Source organism: Nymphaea colorata, chromosome 3 (assembly GCF_008831285.2).
Source record: "Nymphaea colorata isolate Beijing-Zhang1983 chromosome 3, ASM883128v2, whole genome shotgun sequence".
In the NCBI taxonomy this organism is placed as follows: domain Eukaryota; kingdom Viridiplantae; phylum Streptophyta; class Magnoliopsida; order Nymphaeales; family Nymphaeaceae; genus Nymphaea; species Nymphaea colorata.
In genome coordinates, this window is record NC_045140.1 from 4,918,452 (window position 1) to 4,937,261 (window position 18,810).

General features: G+C 41.1%; 1 protein-coding gene across 7 annotated transcripts in view; it reads left to right on the plus strand.

Annotated features, from left to right (window-relative positions):
- LOC116250249 (uncharacterized) overlaps window positions 1-18,810 on the plus strand; it is a 100,092-nt gene that overhangs the window by 14,117 nt on the left and 67,165 nt on the right. For 5 of the 7 annotated variants that reach the window (XM_031623829.2, XM_031623830.2, XM_031623833.2 and 2 more), the window contains 7 exons: window positions 7,767-7,868; window positions 7,955-8,155; window positions 8,261-8,418; window positions 15,177-15,335; window positions 15,444-15,536; window positions 15,787-16,141; window positions 16,224-16,337. In XM_031623829.2, the coding sequence (XP_031479689.1) occupies window positions 7,767-7,868; window positions 7,955-8,155; window positions 8,261-8,418; window positions 15,177-15,335; window positions 15,444-15,536; window positions 15,787-16,141; window positions 16,224-16,337 (1,182 nt within the window). The remainder of the gene's footprint in view (window positions 1-7,766; window positions 7,869-7,954; window positions 8,156-8,260; window positions 8,419-15,176; window positions 15,336-15,443; window positions 15,537-15,786; window positions 16,142-16,223; window positions 16,338-18,810) is intronic. The other 2 variants (XM_031623832.2, XM_031623835.2) reach the window with 2 other exon arrangements.

Sequence of the window (18,810 nt, forward strand, 5' to 3'; positions counted from 1 at the left end):
AACAGTTTTTACCAAAAATATGTTCTGACAAAGCTCATTTTTGACATCATCCAAACGTGCCTGAAATGACGTTTTGAAAGCAAAACTATTTTTTACCTCAAAAAAATGGTTTTAGGCGTCATCCAAATACCCTTAAGTTTTCTACCTAAGTTTCTAAGGTTAACCAAAATTCAAGCTAATTATTGACATAGAAAAATAAGCATAAAAAGTTTACTTTAAACTATATTTAAACACTTTTTGCAGAAAATGTGACAACAATGATATTTTCGTTTTGATTTTTTTTTAGTATTACAAATTTTCTTGTTTTTTCATTTTCTTTATTTCCCATAGTTTTTGCTTTTTTTCCTTGAAATGAGCAGCCATATTTGTGACAATGATTTAAACTGTTTTCTTGAGTGAAATATATTTTGGATAACTACTTAAATTATATGTTCCAGCATCTCCTCGACTTAAGTAAATGAGAGCACCCTTTTCATTTTGGCTATTTTCAGAACATGTTAAATTTTTATAATTATTCTCATAACTCTCCAAATTAGTGCAATATTCCCATTACTCCTAAGACCTCATATATCCCCTCATCACTTTACACTTAATTTTTTTTATATGTAGCCTAGATATTTGCCGATACAACATTATTAATTTGAGTGAATAGTTAATAACTTAATATCATTTTGAAAGTCACGTCCTAAGTCGTATGGGTACTTCAATAAGGTCCACGTACCCATGTGGCTGTACCTATACCCAAACTGGGTGCTTGGACACACTGGGGTACTTTTTAGATCAAAACCTTTCCAAACTGCTTCAATTTTATGTGATTAATTTTTTTCAACTCAGTTTTCTTTTTGTTTTTAGAGTTATTGTTTATTAACAAGTAGTTTTTTTTATTTAAAATCACTTGTTTATTTAATTGTTGCTTTCATTTGGATTTTTTTGCGTATATACATATATATTATTTTGCGTATATATATATATATATATATATATATATATATATATATATATATATATATCTTGTCGTACCCCTGTACCCACATTTTCAACGGTTGTCATGTATGTACCCTGTTAGAATATCTTGTATAGGGAACCGGGTCTAGATATGGACCCAGTCCCATGGGCGCGGGTACTGAGAGTGGGTCGGTACCCTAGGCGGGTCTCCCTCTTATATAATCCCACTTATTGTGTAATTGGTGATTAAGTGGAAAATAATATTCTCTCTCCTAGGGTTGCGGTGTTGCCCCTAGGTTAGAGCTTCTCCGTGGTTTTTCACCTCTTCTTGAGGTTTTCCACGTATATCGTGTGTTTCTTCTCTGTTTCTCCTTTCCGTTGCGTGTTTCTACATGGTATCAGAGCTAGCGCGTGTGAGACTATTGGTGTGCCAGTAAAGTTTCTGCCTTCTTTTTTCCTGCCGCTGCTGGAGTTTCCACCGCCGGCCGCCGTCTCTGCTATTTCCGCCGCCTCCATCGCCTATTCCTGAGCTAACGCCGTCGCTTTTTCCCAGCACCGCTGTTGTATTAGTCCAGCGCCGCCGCCATTGCCTTCACCTGCGCCACCGCCTCGCCTGGTCAAGCGCCGTTGCCTTGTCTAGCGTCGCCGTTGCCTCTGTCCAGCGCCGTTGCCTTGTCTAGCGTCGCTGTCGCCTTGTTCGCCTTCACCAGTGCCGTCGCTGTCGCCGTCGCCTGCGCATTGCCATCGGCGTGGTTCTTGGGTCCACCACCCGGTCGTGTTCCCTGGTCCTGGGTAGTGTTTCTCTTTGGTGAACCTGATGGCCGACGAGATGACTCCCAAGATGGATGTTGCCTTTGACACGAGCAATACTACCAAGAGCGAGAACTTACCGGTTCAGGTCACGTCTATTCGCTTGACTAAAGACAACTATCTCTCTTGGTCTGCCGCACTTGAAATTGGGATAACTAGTCGTGGTCGCCTTCCCTATATCACAGGGGAGAAACCGGCGCCTAGTAAAACAGATCTTCGATGGGCAACTTGGGCGTTGGAAGACAGTCAAGTTAAGGTGTGGATCATCAGCTCTGTTTCTGCTGATATTCAGCCACTTATTCTGCGGAAGTCGACTTCTTATGATATGTGGACGGTGCTCGCAAGGATGTATGGCTGTAAGAAGAGAGTTTTGCGTACGTATCAGATTAAACGCAGCATCTACTCTCTTAAACGGGGTGATTTGTCTGTGACATCTTTTTTGCGGCCCTGGAGACTAAATGGGAGGAACTCGACTATCATGTGAATGATGACTGGAACTGTAGTTCTGATCATGCCTTGTACTGGGACAAGGAGTGGATGGATCGTACTTTTCTTTTCCTTGGAGGTCTGCGTGATGAGTTTGAATCCATTCGGAGTCAAATTCTCAACTGTGATGAGATTCCTGGGATTGAAGAGGTGTATGCTCGAGTGGAATCTGAGGAACAACGACGCCAGGTGATGCATATTGACTCTAGTCAGGGGAGTTCTCCTTCAGCCTTTGTTAGTCGGGCTTCTGGGACTGGACAGCGTCCTGCTCGACGGTGTAGCCATTGCAACAAATTAGGACATTCTGTTGATTTTTGTTGGGATCTTCACCCTGAGAGGCGACTTGTCCGGGGTCGTCCTTCTTCTAGTCGGCGGAGTCCTTCTGTGCCTGAGTCTAGTCAGAATAGCTCTTCAAATGTTGCCAAATCAAAGCTTTCCTCCGATCAACTCAAAGAATTGCAAGCGTATATTAGCCGGCTGTCTACTACTCAGGAGGAAGCTTCTACGTCTGAGGGGGCTAAGTTAGCCCAAGCTCTTGTTGCCACTAGTGATCAAGGTAATTCCTCACATGGTGATTGGATTGTTGACAGTGGAGCTACGCATCATATGACAGGGGACCTTAAGATGTGTCAAGAATACAAATTGTCTTCTGGGCAACAACGTGTGTCTATGGCTGATGGTTCTTCTATCTCTGTGGCTGGAAAAGGGAGTTTGTCATTGTTGAATAAATACCGTCTTCATAATGCTCTTCATGTTCCCAATATTCCTGTGAATTTGTTATCTGTCAGCAGTATTACCAAAGAACTCAGTTGCAATGTAATCTTTTCTGCTGATCGTTGTTTTCTGCAGGACTTGGTGACGGGGCAGAAGATTGAGATTGGTTTGGCTATTGATGGACTCTACAGACTGCCCGTGCAGGTTGCGTTTGCTCTTATTTCAGCCACTAGTGGACAGTTGTCTGGCATGGAGGACAGATCTACCATTATGCGATGGCACGAGCGGCTTGGTCATCTTCCGTTTCCGTTTATTAAGAAGTTGTTTCCTAGGCTTTTCCATTCTGTTTTTATGGTCTCCTTCACCTGTGAAGTGTGTCAATTGGCTAAACACGTTAGGGCTTCGTACCCTATTTCTTTCAATAAAATCACTCGTCCATTTGCTTTGGTTCACTCTGATGTTTGAGGTCCTTCGGGAGTACCCACTTGTCGTGGTTTTCATTACTTTATGACTCTTATTGATGACTACTCCCGTTGTACGTTCGTGTACCTGTTGAAAGAACGTAGTGAAGTTCCCGTTATTGTCAAAAATTTTGTGGCTTTTGTTGAGACTCAGTTTCAGACCTCTGTTCAGGCTTTCCGCACTGATAATGCTAGAGAATATGTCTCTCAATCCCTGGATGATTTCTTCAAAAGCAAGGGTATTGTTCATGAAACGTCCTGTAGTTACACACCTCCCCAAAATTGCGTGGCTGAACGGAAGAATCGCCATTTATTGGATGTCACCCGGGCTCTTCTGTTCCATCGGCAGGTTCCTAAGCGCTACTGGGGTGATGCACTTCTCACTAGTGCCCACCTTATTAACCATATGCCTACCCGTGTGTTGCAGGGTCATTCCCCGTATTCTATGCTTTGGCCTACTCAGAATCCCTGGCCTCTTACTCCTCGGGTGTTCGGGTGTGCGTGTTTTGTTCATGACCATAGTCCCACCCTCAAAAAACTTGACCCTCGGTCTATCAAGACGGTCTTCCTGGGGTATTCCTCCACTCAGAAGGGATACAAATGTGTTGATCCTACTACTTCTAAAGTCTATGTCTCCCGGGATGTTACTTTTCATGAACATGAGGCATACTTTCCTGTGAATCCTCTTTAGGGGGAGTGACTAGGGAACAGTAGTGAAGAATATTCCTCAAATCAGTTGATTCAGTTTATGGATTTCTTGGATTACAAGGCTAGTCACAGTGTGGCAGACACAGTCAGCGATAACACAGTCAGCGATAATAGAGGCAGTCACATGGACGGGGACCTTGTTGATAATCAGTCCACAGCCTGTGATCACTTGTTTGGCTAGGTGTACACCAGGAAGAAGACAGATGTGGTTGAGAATGTTGATGTAACCAATTCCAATCCTGTGAGTTCCCCGGATGAACCAAGTCCAATCAATGAAGAGCTTCCTATAGCCTTGCGTAAGGGCACCGGGTCATGTCAGAGATTTGTTTCTTATGCGAAACTTAGGAAGGATTATAAATGCTTTATTACATCCCTGTCTAAGTCTGTGATTCCTAGGTGTGCGGAAGATGCTAGAGAGGATCCTAAATGGCTACAGGCCATGACAGAAGAGATGGATGCCTTGGCGAAGAATGACACTTGGGACGTAGTTGATATTCCCAAGGGGACTCATTTAGTTGGTTCCAAGTGGGTGTTCAATGTGAAGTACAAACCGAATGGTACTGTGGAAAGGTATAAAGCTCGTCTTGTTGCAAAGGGGTTCAGCCAAAAATATGGTATTGATTATCTTGAAACCTTTGCCCCTGTTGCCAAACTGAAAACTGTGAGGGTCATCTTAGCACTTGCCGTGCAAAAGAAGTGGAGCATGGATCAGCTTGATGTCAAGAATGCATTCTTGAACGACCATCTAGAAGAAGAGGTCTACATGAGCATGCCTCCTGGATATGCTCAAAGCGGAAAATGTTGTCATCTCAAGAAAGCCTTGTATGGATTAAAGCAGTCTCCTAGAGCATGGTTTGAAAGACTGAGAATAGTGATGAAGACTAATGGATACAAACAGGGAAATGGTGATCACACCCTATTGATTAAGCAGAGAAATGGCCTGGTGAGTCTTCTTCTTGTGTATGCTGATGATATGATAGCCACAGGTGACGATGAAGAAGAGAAAAGGAAGATGAAGGAGCGGTTAGCTGCTTAATTTGATCTTAAAGATCTGGGTAAACTGAGGTACTTTCTGGGGATAGAGATTGCTCGGTCAGAGACAGGGCTTGTTATGAGCCAAAGGAAATACACTCTGGATCTTTTAAAAGAGACAAGTAAACTTGGATGTAGGCCCTTTCTAACTCCAATGGAATCTGGTACAAAGATAAGCATCAAAACTGACAACATCCTGGATAAGGAAGGAAAATGACGGTAACAGAGGTTGGTTGGTAAGCTCATCTATTTTACTCTTACTCGCCCTGATATTACTTATGCTGTGAATGTGTTGAGTCAGTTTATGCATGCTCCAACTGATTGTCACTGGAAGAGTGCAGAAAGAGTATTGGGATACCTAAAAAATGACCCAGGGAAAGGATTACTATATACTCAGCAAGACCAACTTAATATTGAATGATACTCTGACGCAGATTGGGCAGGGTGCACTGATACTAGGAGGTCTACCACAGGGTACTGCATCTTTCTGAGGGGTAACCTGGTTGTATGGAGAAGTAAAAGGCAGGAAGTTTGCTCTAGATCCAGTGCTGAGGCTGAATACAGGGCTGTTGCTATGGGAGTTACAGAAATGTTATGGTTAAAAATTCTCCTAGCAGATATTGGTGTTGAAACGGAAGAGAAGATGAAGATGTACTGTGACAACAAGTCTGCGATTAACCTTGCAAATAATCTCGTCCTGCATGACAGAACTAAACATGTGGAGATTGATCGCCACTTCATACGGGAACACATAGATTCAAAGGAGTTGATCCTGCCGTATATGAAGTCTGAAAATCAAATTGCAGATGTTTTAACCAAAGCCTTATGTACATCTCAATTCGAGAAAAATGTGAGCAAGCTTGGCATGTTTGATATGTATGCCAAGCTTGAGGGGGAGTGTTAGAATATCTTGTATAGGGAACCGGGTCTAGATATGGACCCGGTCCCATGGGCACGGGTACCGAGAGTGGCTCGGTACCCTAGGCACGTCTCCCTCTTATATAATCCCACTTATTGTGTAATTGGTGATTAAGTGGAAAATAATATTCTCTCTCCTAGGGTTGCGGTGTTGCCCCTAGGTTAGAGCTTCTCCGTGGTTTTTCACTTCTTCTTGAGGTTTTCCACGTATATCGTGTGTTTCTTCTCCGTTTCTCCTTTCCGTTGCGTGTTTCTACATACCCATATCTCCGTACCCGTACCTGAACCGTACCCATGCCCATGTGGCTTACATCACTTCACTTTCAAATGTCTATGTAAATGCTAATCTGTTTTCGGAGTGTGACTCAAAAACTTCAAAGAAATACTTCGAAAAGCGAAGATTTCCAGCCAGACTGCTGCTACTGGAAATGTAGGATAAGTTATTATTGGAGGTTGAATAGTATCTATGCTTTAAGACCTGGTGACTTGGGATTCGACTGGGTAGCTCGGGCCGAGTTTTGTTGACCTTCTTAAAAGAAAATCCACATATAACTAATTATCTAAATAATATTTTATTTTTTTGCTTTTTTCGTTTTACATATTAAACTCACATCCAAGAAAGTGATCCAAAAAAGGGGGGGGGAAGAGAGAGATAGGTGTTAAATAAATATGAGAGAGAAATGCGTGGCAGTGTATTTCTCTATCTCATTTCATATTTATTTATGATGCCTCCCTCTCTCTCTCTCTCTTACACTTCTTTTTCGGTTCACTTAAAAAGAACAGAGAGAGAGAGAGAGGCGTCATAAATATGAACATGTGTGTGCGTGAGAGAGAGATAGAGAGAGAGAGAGAGAGAGCAAAAAGGACTCCTGAAATATGAGAGGGAGAAAAAGCAGGTCATTAGAAAGAGTGGGTGAGAGAGAGTGACATTGGGGGAGGTAGAGAGAGACACCATAAATCAACAGAGAAATTTTTGGAAAAAGGAGGGATTCATGAAATCAGTAAAAAAGAAAAAGAACACTGAAAACGGAGAAAGCCTCATGTTCCTGTGTACTTTTTACTTTTTAAATTTTACAATCTTGCTACTTTTGAGTTTTTACAACCATGCCATTAAGTAAACCTGCTAAACTCTTATAAAGTCGAAGGTGGGATGCACTTGTTCGATTCATGACTTGGCCGTGTCACACCAAGTTTTGTACACAAATGAGTAATCCTACTGGGTTGACCCAGTAAGGGACCGAATCGAGCTGAGTAAGTGAATTGAGTCGGCAAGTTTTAAAGCAGTGCTTAGTATTATCCATGGCCTTATTTAAGTTCCTGTGCATGTTGGATGAACACTAGTTAACATGATTCTATGGTTGGAGCTTAGAATTTTTTTGATATAGATTAACATTCTATTTTTCTTTTCCTAATCTTATTATTGCTCTATGACCTGTCCTATGATGGTTGTTTTTTATTCTTCTGCTATTTTATTTTGAAATAAAACTGCGTTGTTGATGGAAAAAGTGCTTCGCTGCATATGGATTTACTTCTATAGTCATGAAATCAGCGGGATATATTTGGGTTTCATGTTCCTGGTTGTTGGATGTTCTAGTGATTGAGTAACATTTCTTTGTGTTTGTGTTAGCTTTCTGTTACTTATTTTAAAATTCATGAATCTGATCTCATATTTCTCTACTCTATTTGATTTAGTCAGTGCAACTTCAGAGACTAGCAATGTATCATGATCCTGATTGTGAGCCTTGGAAAGTGGATAAGAACTGGATGGATCTTAGTCCAAAGGAGTGGATTGAGGTTAGAATTATTGGCCTGTTTGTTCAGATGACCTCTTGCATGACGGGAAATGGTCCTGGTCCTCATAGTTCATTTCTGGTATGTAGATTTTTGAAGATGGAATCAATGATCCTGGTCCTAATAACTCATTGGTCTCAAAATGGGCTATGCACCGTAAGTTTTTGGTCTCCCCAATCAATGGGGTGCTCAAATATCATCGACTTGGGAACCAAGAAAGAAAGGACCCAAATGTTCCATTTGAGAAGGCATCCCTTGTCTTGAGTGATGTCTCCATCACAATTTTGGAGGTAGGATTGTGTTATTGTGGTGTTTTGCTTTACCTATTGTGTGGTAGAATGTTTGCACTCTCTAGTTACATCTGTTTCACTCAGTTTAGTTTCTGACAAATGCAGGCTCAGTATTATGATGGTATAAAGCTTTTAGAAGTTATTTCTAGATATAAGACACATGTGGACATTTCTCATTTACGTCCAAAAGCTTCTCCTTCAAAAAATGCTCGTGCATGGTGGCATTATGCTGTTCAGGCGGTATTGCAGCAGAAGAAAATGTGGTAATTTTTCATGTACATTTTATGCTGAATCAAAAGTGATGCTAAAATGAATGTAAATAAATTTTAGCTCTTGACACCCACCTGGGTGAGCCTTCAACCATTAGGTTAGGATCTTGCCACCTCTTAATATTTGTTTCTTCTTTCTCTTTGTCACACATTTTTGTCTTCTCAATTGGCTGAAGAGGAGAGATGGTTATTACATCCCTGTTCTGACAAGTGCTTTCTTTGTAAGAGGACTGGGGGTGAAGTTATTGCTATTACTATGTACATGATCTTTGGCCCTTTCCAAACTTTTTGTTTAGCTCCTTATTGGATTTCCTAAGGCTTGGACAAAGCAACTCAAAAAATCAAACCGTCCTTGTCTTTTTTCTCCTTGCAAGACTTTGCTGCTCACATTCATGTTGAATTGTTGAAATCATTTGATTAACTAAGATTATTCCACAAATCTTTTGGTTAGGGTGCTGACCTAACATGGAAAGAATTCTGTCTATACGAAAACATGAATTCCATAAGCATAATAAGATAAAAAGCATATGCGGCCTACGACATACATGCTTTTGAAAAATAATTAAAATTGGCAGCTCAAATTAGTCTCAGTACTTACATGGGTATCAAAATAAATTTTTATTACATGTGACTTGTGGAGTTTTGAGACAACCTAGTGGTTATAAAACGTGGGGACTTTTTTTTATTTTGAAAGACAAATATAGGCTGTTATGTGAAAAGCCATGCATGCTAGACTTTTGTTCCATGAAATCCCCTCCTATTTAATTTTTCTAATTTAAATGTGTAAGAATGCTTTTCTTGAGGAACTTAATTTTCAGCCTTGAAAATGATTATGTAACTACTGAATAGAAAAAGCACAAATGTAATGTGTAAAACCCTCAAAACGAGGAAAAAACCACAATATTAGGAAATGATTCTGGCGCCCACCAGCTGCCGGTTGCTTTCTCTCTTAATTCTCATTAACACACTAATTAGGGTTACACAAGTTACTTACATAGGACCCAACATGGACTGCCCTTTAGAATGGGTTGGATCGGATCCAGACCTGGACCGAGTCATACATAACACGTCAATACTCCCCCTCAAGTTGGGCATACAGGTCGAACATGCCCAACTTGAATACATGTCTCTCAAATGAAGTAGATGGCAAGGCCTTGGTTAGTGCATCAGCTGTTTGATCTTTGGAATTCGTGTAGGGCAGAAAAAGCTCTTTATCATCAATTCTCTCCCGAATAAAATAATGATCAATCTCCACATGCTTCGTGTTATCATGTATTGGATTGTTGGCCAAGTTGATTGCAGTCTTGTTATCACAATACATTTTCATTGGACCTTCAGTTTTGATTCCCATGTCAGCCAATAGCACTGTAGCAGGAGCAAACATCCTGTTTCTTACTTCTTCACACCACGAGATTTCTTTCCAAGTAAATACAGTAACCTAAGGTGGATCTTCTGGTATCCATACATTCTGCCCAGTCAGCATCTAAATAACCTTCAATTTCAAGGAAGTCTTGCTTAACATACAAGTGACCCTTGTCAGGCTCCTCTTTAAGTAACATAAAATCCTGTCACCTGCTTTTAAGTAAACATTAGTGGGTGCATGCATAAACTAATTCGTCACATTCATAGCAAATGTAATATCAGGTTTAGTAAGAGTAAGATAAATCAACTTCTTAACAAGATGTTGATATCTTCTCTTTGCTTCTTCACAAGGGGCTCCCTATCTCTGAGGCTAAGTTTGTTGCAAGCATTTATATGAGTAGAAGAAGGTCTACACCCAAGTTTTTCAGTCTCCTTTAATAAATCTAGTTACTTTCTTTTGGTTTAACACAAAGACTTATGTCTGGCCTAGCAATTTCAATGCCAAGGAAATATTTTAACTTGCGAAGGTTCTTGAAGTCAAACTTGATAGCCAACAGTTTTTTTAACTTCGTTATTTTACTTCATTATTACCTGTGACAATCATATCATCAACATATACCAACAAAAGAGTTACCTTGTGCTTCTTTCTCATTACAAAGAGAGTGTCATCTCCATTCCCTTGTTGATATCCATGTTGTCTCATTACAAATTTGAGTCGTTCAAACCATGCCCGAGGAGATTGCTTGAGCCCATACAAGACCTTTTTCAACCTGCAACATTTTTCAACTTCCTCATATCCTGGAGGCATGCCCATATATACTTTCTCTTCGAGGTCTCCATTTATAAATGCATTCTTAACATCTAGTTGATACATCTTCCACTCCTTTATTATTGCTAAGGAGAGGATAACTCTTGACAGTCTTCATCTTTGTAACAGGAACACCAACAAGTAGACAATCCCATATTTCTGACTAAACCCATTGCATCCAAGTGAGCTTTCTGTCCACACTTTCATCTGGCTTATATTTAATGGTATAGACCCACTTGGATCCTATTAGATGGGCTGCTTTAGAGATATTTACCACCTCCCACGTTCTATTTTTATGCTTCCATATCTTTTTGCATTGCATGAGCCCACTTGGGATTACTTTGAAACTTAGTAACATTGAATCACAACTATAGAAAGAGATGATATAAAACATTTGTAATTCTTGATCAATTTAGAATGCAATATGAAATTGTCAATAGGTTGTTGAGTACACGACCTGATACCTTTTTTGAGAGCAATGTGTAACTCTTCATTTCCAGCTTCTGTCTGACTACCTTCAACTAACATCTCACAGGCACGACTTGGATCATTCAAGAAAGGTGTAGGATTAGGATTGGGATCAGTATCACCAGTCAACCCACCAGCTAGCTCCGTTGCAATCGATCTTCTCCTGGAATAAACCTGCCCAAACAAGCGGTCATGCTCCTCTCTAGTTGAGCAATCATCATCCTTTTTGTGCTTCAGAAAGTCTGTAAATTCAGTTTTGTACTCCAGAAAGTTTGTAAACTGAATCTCTTGACTTAGGAAATACTCTTCCTTTTTTGTGGACCTCTCTCTGAAGAGAATTCTCACTAAAATATGAAACATGTTCCAGGAAGGAGACATCTTTGGTTACATATAGATGACCAATGGAAGGGTATAGACACTTATATCCTTTTTGAGTAGAAGAATAACCAAGAAACATGTCCTTAATCGACCTGTGGTCAGTTTTTTTGATATTGAGACTGTGATTGTGGATAAAACAAGACACAACTAGAGAGCCGAGGTGGAAGAAAATAAGGTTCACGAGTACTTGCTAATATAGAATGAGGCATACGCCCATTCAACACATGACTAGGCATACAGTTAATCCAATACTCACTGGTTAGCATAACATCCCCCAATACTTATTTGGAAGATGTTGTTGGAATAAGAGAGCCTTGGTGACCTTTAGCAACTGATGATTCTTTCGTTTAACAACCCCATTTTAAGGAGGGGTATAACTACAGGACGTTTCATGAACAAATTCCCCTTTGTCGAAAGAAATTATCGACAGAGTGGCACGTATATTCACATGCATTGTTAGAGCGGAAGGTCTAAACAGAATCTTCAAACTGAGTTTCCATAAGGATGATGGTCTCAATGAAATTGGGCACTTCACTACGGTCCTTCAGCAAGTAGACAAAGTTGTTACGAGAGCAATCATCTATAAATGTAATATAGTACTGAAAACCATGACAAGAGGGAATTCCCGAAGGGCCTCACACATCCGAATGGATGAAAGCAAATACTTCATTAGAATGGCTTGTAGAAACAAGGTACGTAGCCTAACATGTTTAGCCAGTTGACAAACATTACATGATAACATGGTCATATTTAGACTGAAAAATAAGTCAGAATACAACTGTCTAAGCACTCTGAGTGGAAGATGCCCAAATCTTTCATGCCACCGCAAGACAAGCTGAAGGAAGTCCTCTCTACTCTTATTCATCTTGTTAATTGCTGTCAAGAGAGTTGTAGCAACACACATGGGTAATCGATACAAACCCTCAAACCAATCCCAATCCGCTTTCCCGTCACCAAGTATTGCAAAATACAATGATTAGCAGAAAAAGTAAGTTCGCAATTAATTCTTTCGTAACCTTGCTAACAGACAAGAGGTTAAAGGAAAGGTGAGGAACATGTAAGGCATTATCAACCAAGAACTTGTTTAATAGTGAGAGACTCCCTTTTTCGGCTACGGAGCTAGATGAACCATCGGTAAGAAAAACCCGCTCCTTCATAGAAGAGAGCTTATTTTTATGAAAAACCTTAGGATTTTTGGTCATGTGGTGCGTAGCACCGCTATCATCAATCCACTCTCCTACACAAGAATTACCTTTTTAACCGAGGATTGCAAGAGTGCGATTGACTTTCACATCATCTGGTGACTCAACTTGACTAGTATCAATGCGGCTCAGGTATGTGCGAAGCTCACGAATCTGATCAGCAAAGATTGTTGGTTTTACACCAGCTAGATTTACAGTATCAGAGATAGGCTTCTTTCCACTAGAAGCTCTTCCACGACTATTTTTCTTCTTAGGATGAAGATCCCAACAAAACTCAATGGTGTGACTAGATTCCTTGCAGTGAGTACACTTCCGAGAGGGTCGGGGAGCCCCCATAGGAGCATGGCTAACAAGGGCAAACTGCTCATTGCATGGGGAACAAGCCTCCTCTTTTCCTGTCATAACAAGACGTCGCTGCTCTTCAGCCTCAATGTGAGAATAAACATCCTCAATGCTTACCATTTGTTATGAATTTAGAATTTGACTTCTAATGCCTTCGAAATTGTCATTCAACCCTGCCAAGAACATAAACACCATGTTCTTTCATTCATTGGCGTAATACCGCCGTCTGGTCTTGGGGACAATTCCAAGTATCATTAGAGTAGTAGTCAAGTTCCCCCCATTTAGATTTTACTGCCGCATAAAAGTCAATGATAGAAAACTCTCCTTGCTGTAAAGCATATACATCTTTCATCACTTGATACACACAGTGATCCTTTTTCTTCTAACCATATATCTGTTCTAAGATAACCCACATATCCCGGGCAGTCCTCTTATGAAGAATGAGAGGTTGAATATCAGAGGACACAAAGTTGACAATTCATATTTTAACTTGGTTGTCCTCAAGAAACCACATGTTCCACGTTGACAATTCATATTTTAACTTGGTTGTCCTCAAGAAACCACATGTTCCACGCTGGGCTAGCCTTAGGTGGTTCAGTCCTCTTCCCATTGACATAAGCGATTCTCCCCCGACCAGCGATTGCCATAGTGATGGCAGAAGACCAATGCAAATAATTATCCTTGGTGAGTCGAATAGTGGTAATTTGAACAAGAATGTTCTCAGTTCTAGGGTTCCCGACCTCTAACTGATCCGTATAAACATCGATTTTCCTCGAATCTTCCATCCTAATACAACAGTAAATCAATAGAGTATACGTTTCACTGATAGTCGGTCCTACTAAGGAGGAAGCACCTACTGCTGCTTCACTACAACAAGAAGACGCACCACAATCTACTATGAGTACTAGAAAAAAAAATAGCAGAGGGGCGTGCGGCCAGTGCAGACCATGACGACACCTGTATAAACAATGATTTTCCTCGAATCTTCCATCCTAATACAACAGTAAATCAATAGAGTATACGTTTCACTGATAGTCGGTCCTACTAAGGAGGAAGCACCTACTGCTGCTTCACTACAACAAGAAGACGCACCACAATCTACTATGAGTACCAGAAAAAAAAATAGCAGAGGGGCGTGCAGCCAGTGCAGAGACCATGACGACACCTAAGGATGACGACGGTGGAAGATGGTAGTATTGGCAGATAATGTTTGGCTGCTTCTGGTCGACAATCAACGAAAAATATAGCAGGCGAAACTGCAGTGAGTCGATGGGGGCAATGCCAGAGCTCCATAGCAGTAGTAGAGGAGCGACGTTAGCACCAGTGGCGGAGATAGCAACGATGCTGGGAATAGTTGAGGTGATGTCGGAGCTTCACGGTAGTAGCAGAGGCAGCAGGAAGGGGCGACAAGTGACAATAGAAAGGGGTGATGAACGATAGCAGGGAAGGTTGGAATGATGGGCGACAGGCTGTAGCAATGGCGGAACTTCACGCTAGCGATAACACCAGAAGGGAAGCAACACCAATAAACGAACGATTATAGGGAAGACAACGGCGAGGAAGGTGGCAGGTCTTGTGCAAGTTCGATCCTTTTGTCGATGCCAATGTGCACCATCGGCAACGGCTGGATTCTCGTCCAAAAAAAAAGCTCATAAACTCGGCTCTGATACCATGTTGGAAAGAAAAAAAAGCACAAGAAACACAAAATGTAACGTGGAAAACCCTCAACAGGAAGAAAAAAACCACGATATTGGGAGATGATGGTCTCTCTCTCTCTTACTTCTCATTAACACACTAATTAGGGTTACAAAGGTTACTTAAATAGGACCCAACGTGGACTGCCCCTTTAGAATGGGTCGGATCGGGTCCAGACCCGGACCCAGTCATACATAACATGTCAACAGTAACTTTAAATTCAAGGAAAACATTTCTATCACTTTCTATGTTTTGAAGGTGTAAGTGACATAAGGTACACCACATATTCTACTGTAACTTACAATATGGTAGTTACACATCTGAAGCTAGTATGAGGATTGTTTCGTATTGTTTTTCTTCAAGTTAACTTTATAGCATAGATTCTCATAGGTTACGTTATGTAAAATACTGCTTTCAACAATTTTACTTTCTTGCCTGCTTGAGATAAGATTGTGATGCACTACGACCATTCATTATTACTTTCACTTTTTTGTCAGTTATAGGTTATCATGGGAGCGGGTGCAGTCTCTTTGTCAACTAAGGAGAAGGTATGTTCAGCTGTATGCAAATTTTCTTCAACAAATATCATTAGCAGACAATGCAGAAATACGAGACATAGAGAGAGACCTCGACTCCAAGATTATCCTGTTATGGAGGTTTGCTTGCATCTTTGAACTTTTAATATTTCAATTAATGAAACAAGATTAAAGCAATCATCCAATTCTCTATGATGCGTAGCATATTGTCAAATTTATCTTCTGTAGGTTACTGGCTCATGCAAAGGTTGAGACAGTGAAGACAATAGAAATAGCTCGGCAAAAATCTCGTGGCAAGAAAAGCTGGTGGTCATTTGGATGGTATGCTGACCTCAATTTGAGAATGGTTCCTTACATGGAAATAAGATTGTGCTACCTGATGGATTTGATGTTCCCAGTTCTTGCTTTCCATTATTTAGTATTTTTCCTCTTTCCTCAACCTGATGATGGTTTTTACCTGGAAATGAATTCATATTGCCTGATGTTTTTGCTTTTGCAAATGCTATTGCTTGCCACTAGTAATATTTAGCTGGGTTTGGAGTCATTTCACAATTCTCTGTATGTTTTCTAGGGGTGCATCATCCAAGGAGTCAGTTGCGTTGAGCTACTCCCCAGGGGCAGATCTGTTAGAGGAACAAAGGCTAACAAAAGAAGAATGGCAAGCAATCAACAAATTATTGAGTTATCAGACTGAAGAAGGATTGGCTTGGCCTTCTGGAAAAGATATGGAAAAAATGATGCAATATCTGGTGAATGTTTCCATTGGGACTGCTGCTGCTCGGATAATAAACATTGAGCAAACAGAGATCCTATGTGGCAAATTTGAGCAACTTCAAGTGTCTGCTAGGCTTTACCCAAAAAGCATCCAATGTGACATGACCTTAAAGCTTTGGGGTTTGTCTTCTCCTGAAGGATCACTTGTGCAGGTCTGTTTTATTTCATGATTTATTTCCTGTGTATTGCTATATCAGTATTTATATGCAAGCTAACTCTATTTATCTAATTAAGAGTGTCAGCAATGAGAAAAAAGTGAATGCTTTGGCCGCAACTTTTGTCTACTCACCTTCAGAAAAAGATGTGGATTGGCGGCTTTCGGCAAATATTGCTCCATGTCATGTCACGGTAGCTAGAGGACTCTTTACCTATTTATTCAGTTAGAATGACAACTAGCTGTTTCTTATTTTTGCTATATTGGTTCTTGTGAGCATCATTATATATTCTCTGCTATGGATTTGGAAGTTGCATCTTCTTTTCGTCTTCTAATATTTTATGAGATTGTGGACAATACTCATAGGATCAGTCTTTGTATGGACGTGCCAAATATCATTTGTAAGAGTGTCTTGTGCCATGACATAGATAAAAAGAAAATGAAATTTGTTCACTAATTTTATGATGTTCATCTTATGCTTGGACTAGAATCTAGTTCTCTTGCACTTCTTCTTTTCTAGTAACATGTGTGGATGTGTGTATCTAGCAGATGTGGTTATGTGCATCTCTTTCTCTCCCTTCCTCCCTAACAGCTTGTCTGGATGGAAAGATTTGAAGGGAGAGGAACAGAAAGGATTTGAAAAAATTGTTTTTGGTTGTCTATTTATAATGGAAGGAAAGGAAAGGGTTAGAGTCGTTAGACCAACTCTTGTACACCTCGTCATCTTCTTTCTTAGTGCTTTTCTGAAACATAGAATATGGCAGCTGTTCTTCCAAACTCTATCATAGTATAAGAGCTGGGTTATATTCAATGGCTGCAATTTTTTTCCTATAGCGTGCTAAAGTGTAATGCTTCAATACACAACTAATCACAAAAAGGAAATAGATACAAGTTTTTTTTTTTTTTTGTAGCGGAAACAGAACAATCACACACCTATGTTGTTAGCCCATGCTTAATCCCACTCACACACCCTAGGAGAAGCCCAGCTTCGACAAGCAATTGTATGTCGTCTTAGGGTTTTCAATCCCCATTAAGCTCAGTATATATCCCCTAAGCAGGGTATTGGGTCTTATTAGTTGCTAACTACTCAGCCGTCCCACTACTGACTAAACAGGGTGATAGCCACCCACTCAAGTCCAAACAGAAACATGGAACTCAAATGCTTTCAAAGGAAATGTTATAAAAAGGAAAGACAGTTCGAGGGGTTCGGGTCCAGCTCTAACAACTTGTCCCTCCTTCTCCGACTCCTTGTCCTCAAGGTGTGAATTCTGGGAACCTTTGCTGAATGTCTTAAGCCTGTTTCCAGGTAACAGGGATATCGTTGTGATGGTTCCATTCTATGAGCCATTCTTGTTCTGCTCCCCTGTTACTCCTGATTTTCATGAGTCTCAGTCGTCTGTAGGGATATATGGAAGGATGTTCATCCAGAATTGGGGTTGTGTGGGCCTTCTCTTCAGCAATAGAGGCAGGGCAGGGTTTAAGCTTAGTGCCTTGGATACATGAAAGATTGGGTGTATGGCACTGCCCTCTGGAAGCTGTAGTTCATATGCCAAGGATCCAATCCTGTGCTTAATCTGATAAGGTCCGACGTAACATGGGGCAAGTTTGTTGTACCCCCTAGGTAGGTGGAATCCTGCTCCTTGGGTTGGTCTGCTCAAGTAGACCCAGTCTACAGCATTGTATTGCTGGTCTTTATGCCTTCGATTGTATTGTATCACCATATGGTTCCAGGCAGCTGATAAATGCTCCTTGAGATCCTTAAGCACAACATCACGACACCTTAGGCACAGGTCTACTTCTTCCTCTCTTGCTGAACCAGGTTGGTACCTGCAAACATCTGGGGCTGGCCTCCCATACACGGCTTCAAATGGATACTTACCTTTGAAGAATGCCAATGTGTTTTGTAGGTTAGCTTTGCCCCCAACAAATAGTCTGCCCACAGCCTTGGTCGCTGACCTGAACAACAGCGTAAGTAAGTCTCCAAGCATCTATTTACCACCTCCGTTTGCCCGTCCGTATGGGGGTGGTGTGCAGTGCTCATTTGCAACTTGGTGCCATGTAGCTGAAAATATTCCTTCCAAAATGCACTTAGGAAGAGGGGGTCATGGTCACTGATGGAGCATGGCATTCCATGCAACCGTCCTGTGTAGTCTTGGAAGGACTTAGCCACAGATTTGGCTGTCTATGGGTGGGCTAGGGGCACAAAATGAGCATACTTCGAAAGGCAATCTACCACCACCATGATCACTGGTTTTCATCACGAGAGGGGGAGTCCTGTGAAATCCATAGAGAGGTTCTTCCAAATCTGCTCCGGAATTGGTAGTGGCTGCAGTAAACCAGCCGGCTTCATCATTTTATATTTATTGCGTTGGCATACGTCGCAATTCCTAACATACTCTCTGATGGCTCTCTTCATGCCTGGCCAAACGATGGTGGGCGCAGCCTGCTATACGTTCCTTCAGGCCCTTCATGTCCCGCTGCATTAACAGTATGGAAATGACCCAAGAGTATTGCTGGCAGGTCAGTTTCAGGAGGGATAAATATCCTTCCATTGCGATAGAGGTAAGGATTCTTCCATTCGTACCCATAAGTTTGGTGAGGGGATGACTATAATTGATCTTTGATGCGCTGAACTGATTAAGCACGCTGGCAAGACGCCCTGATTTG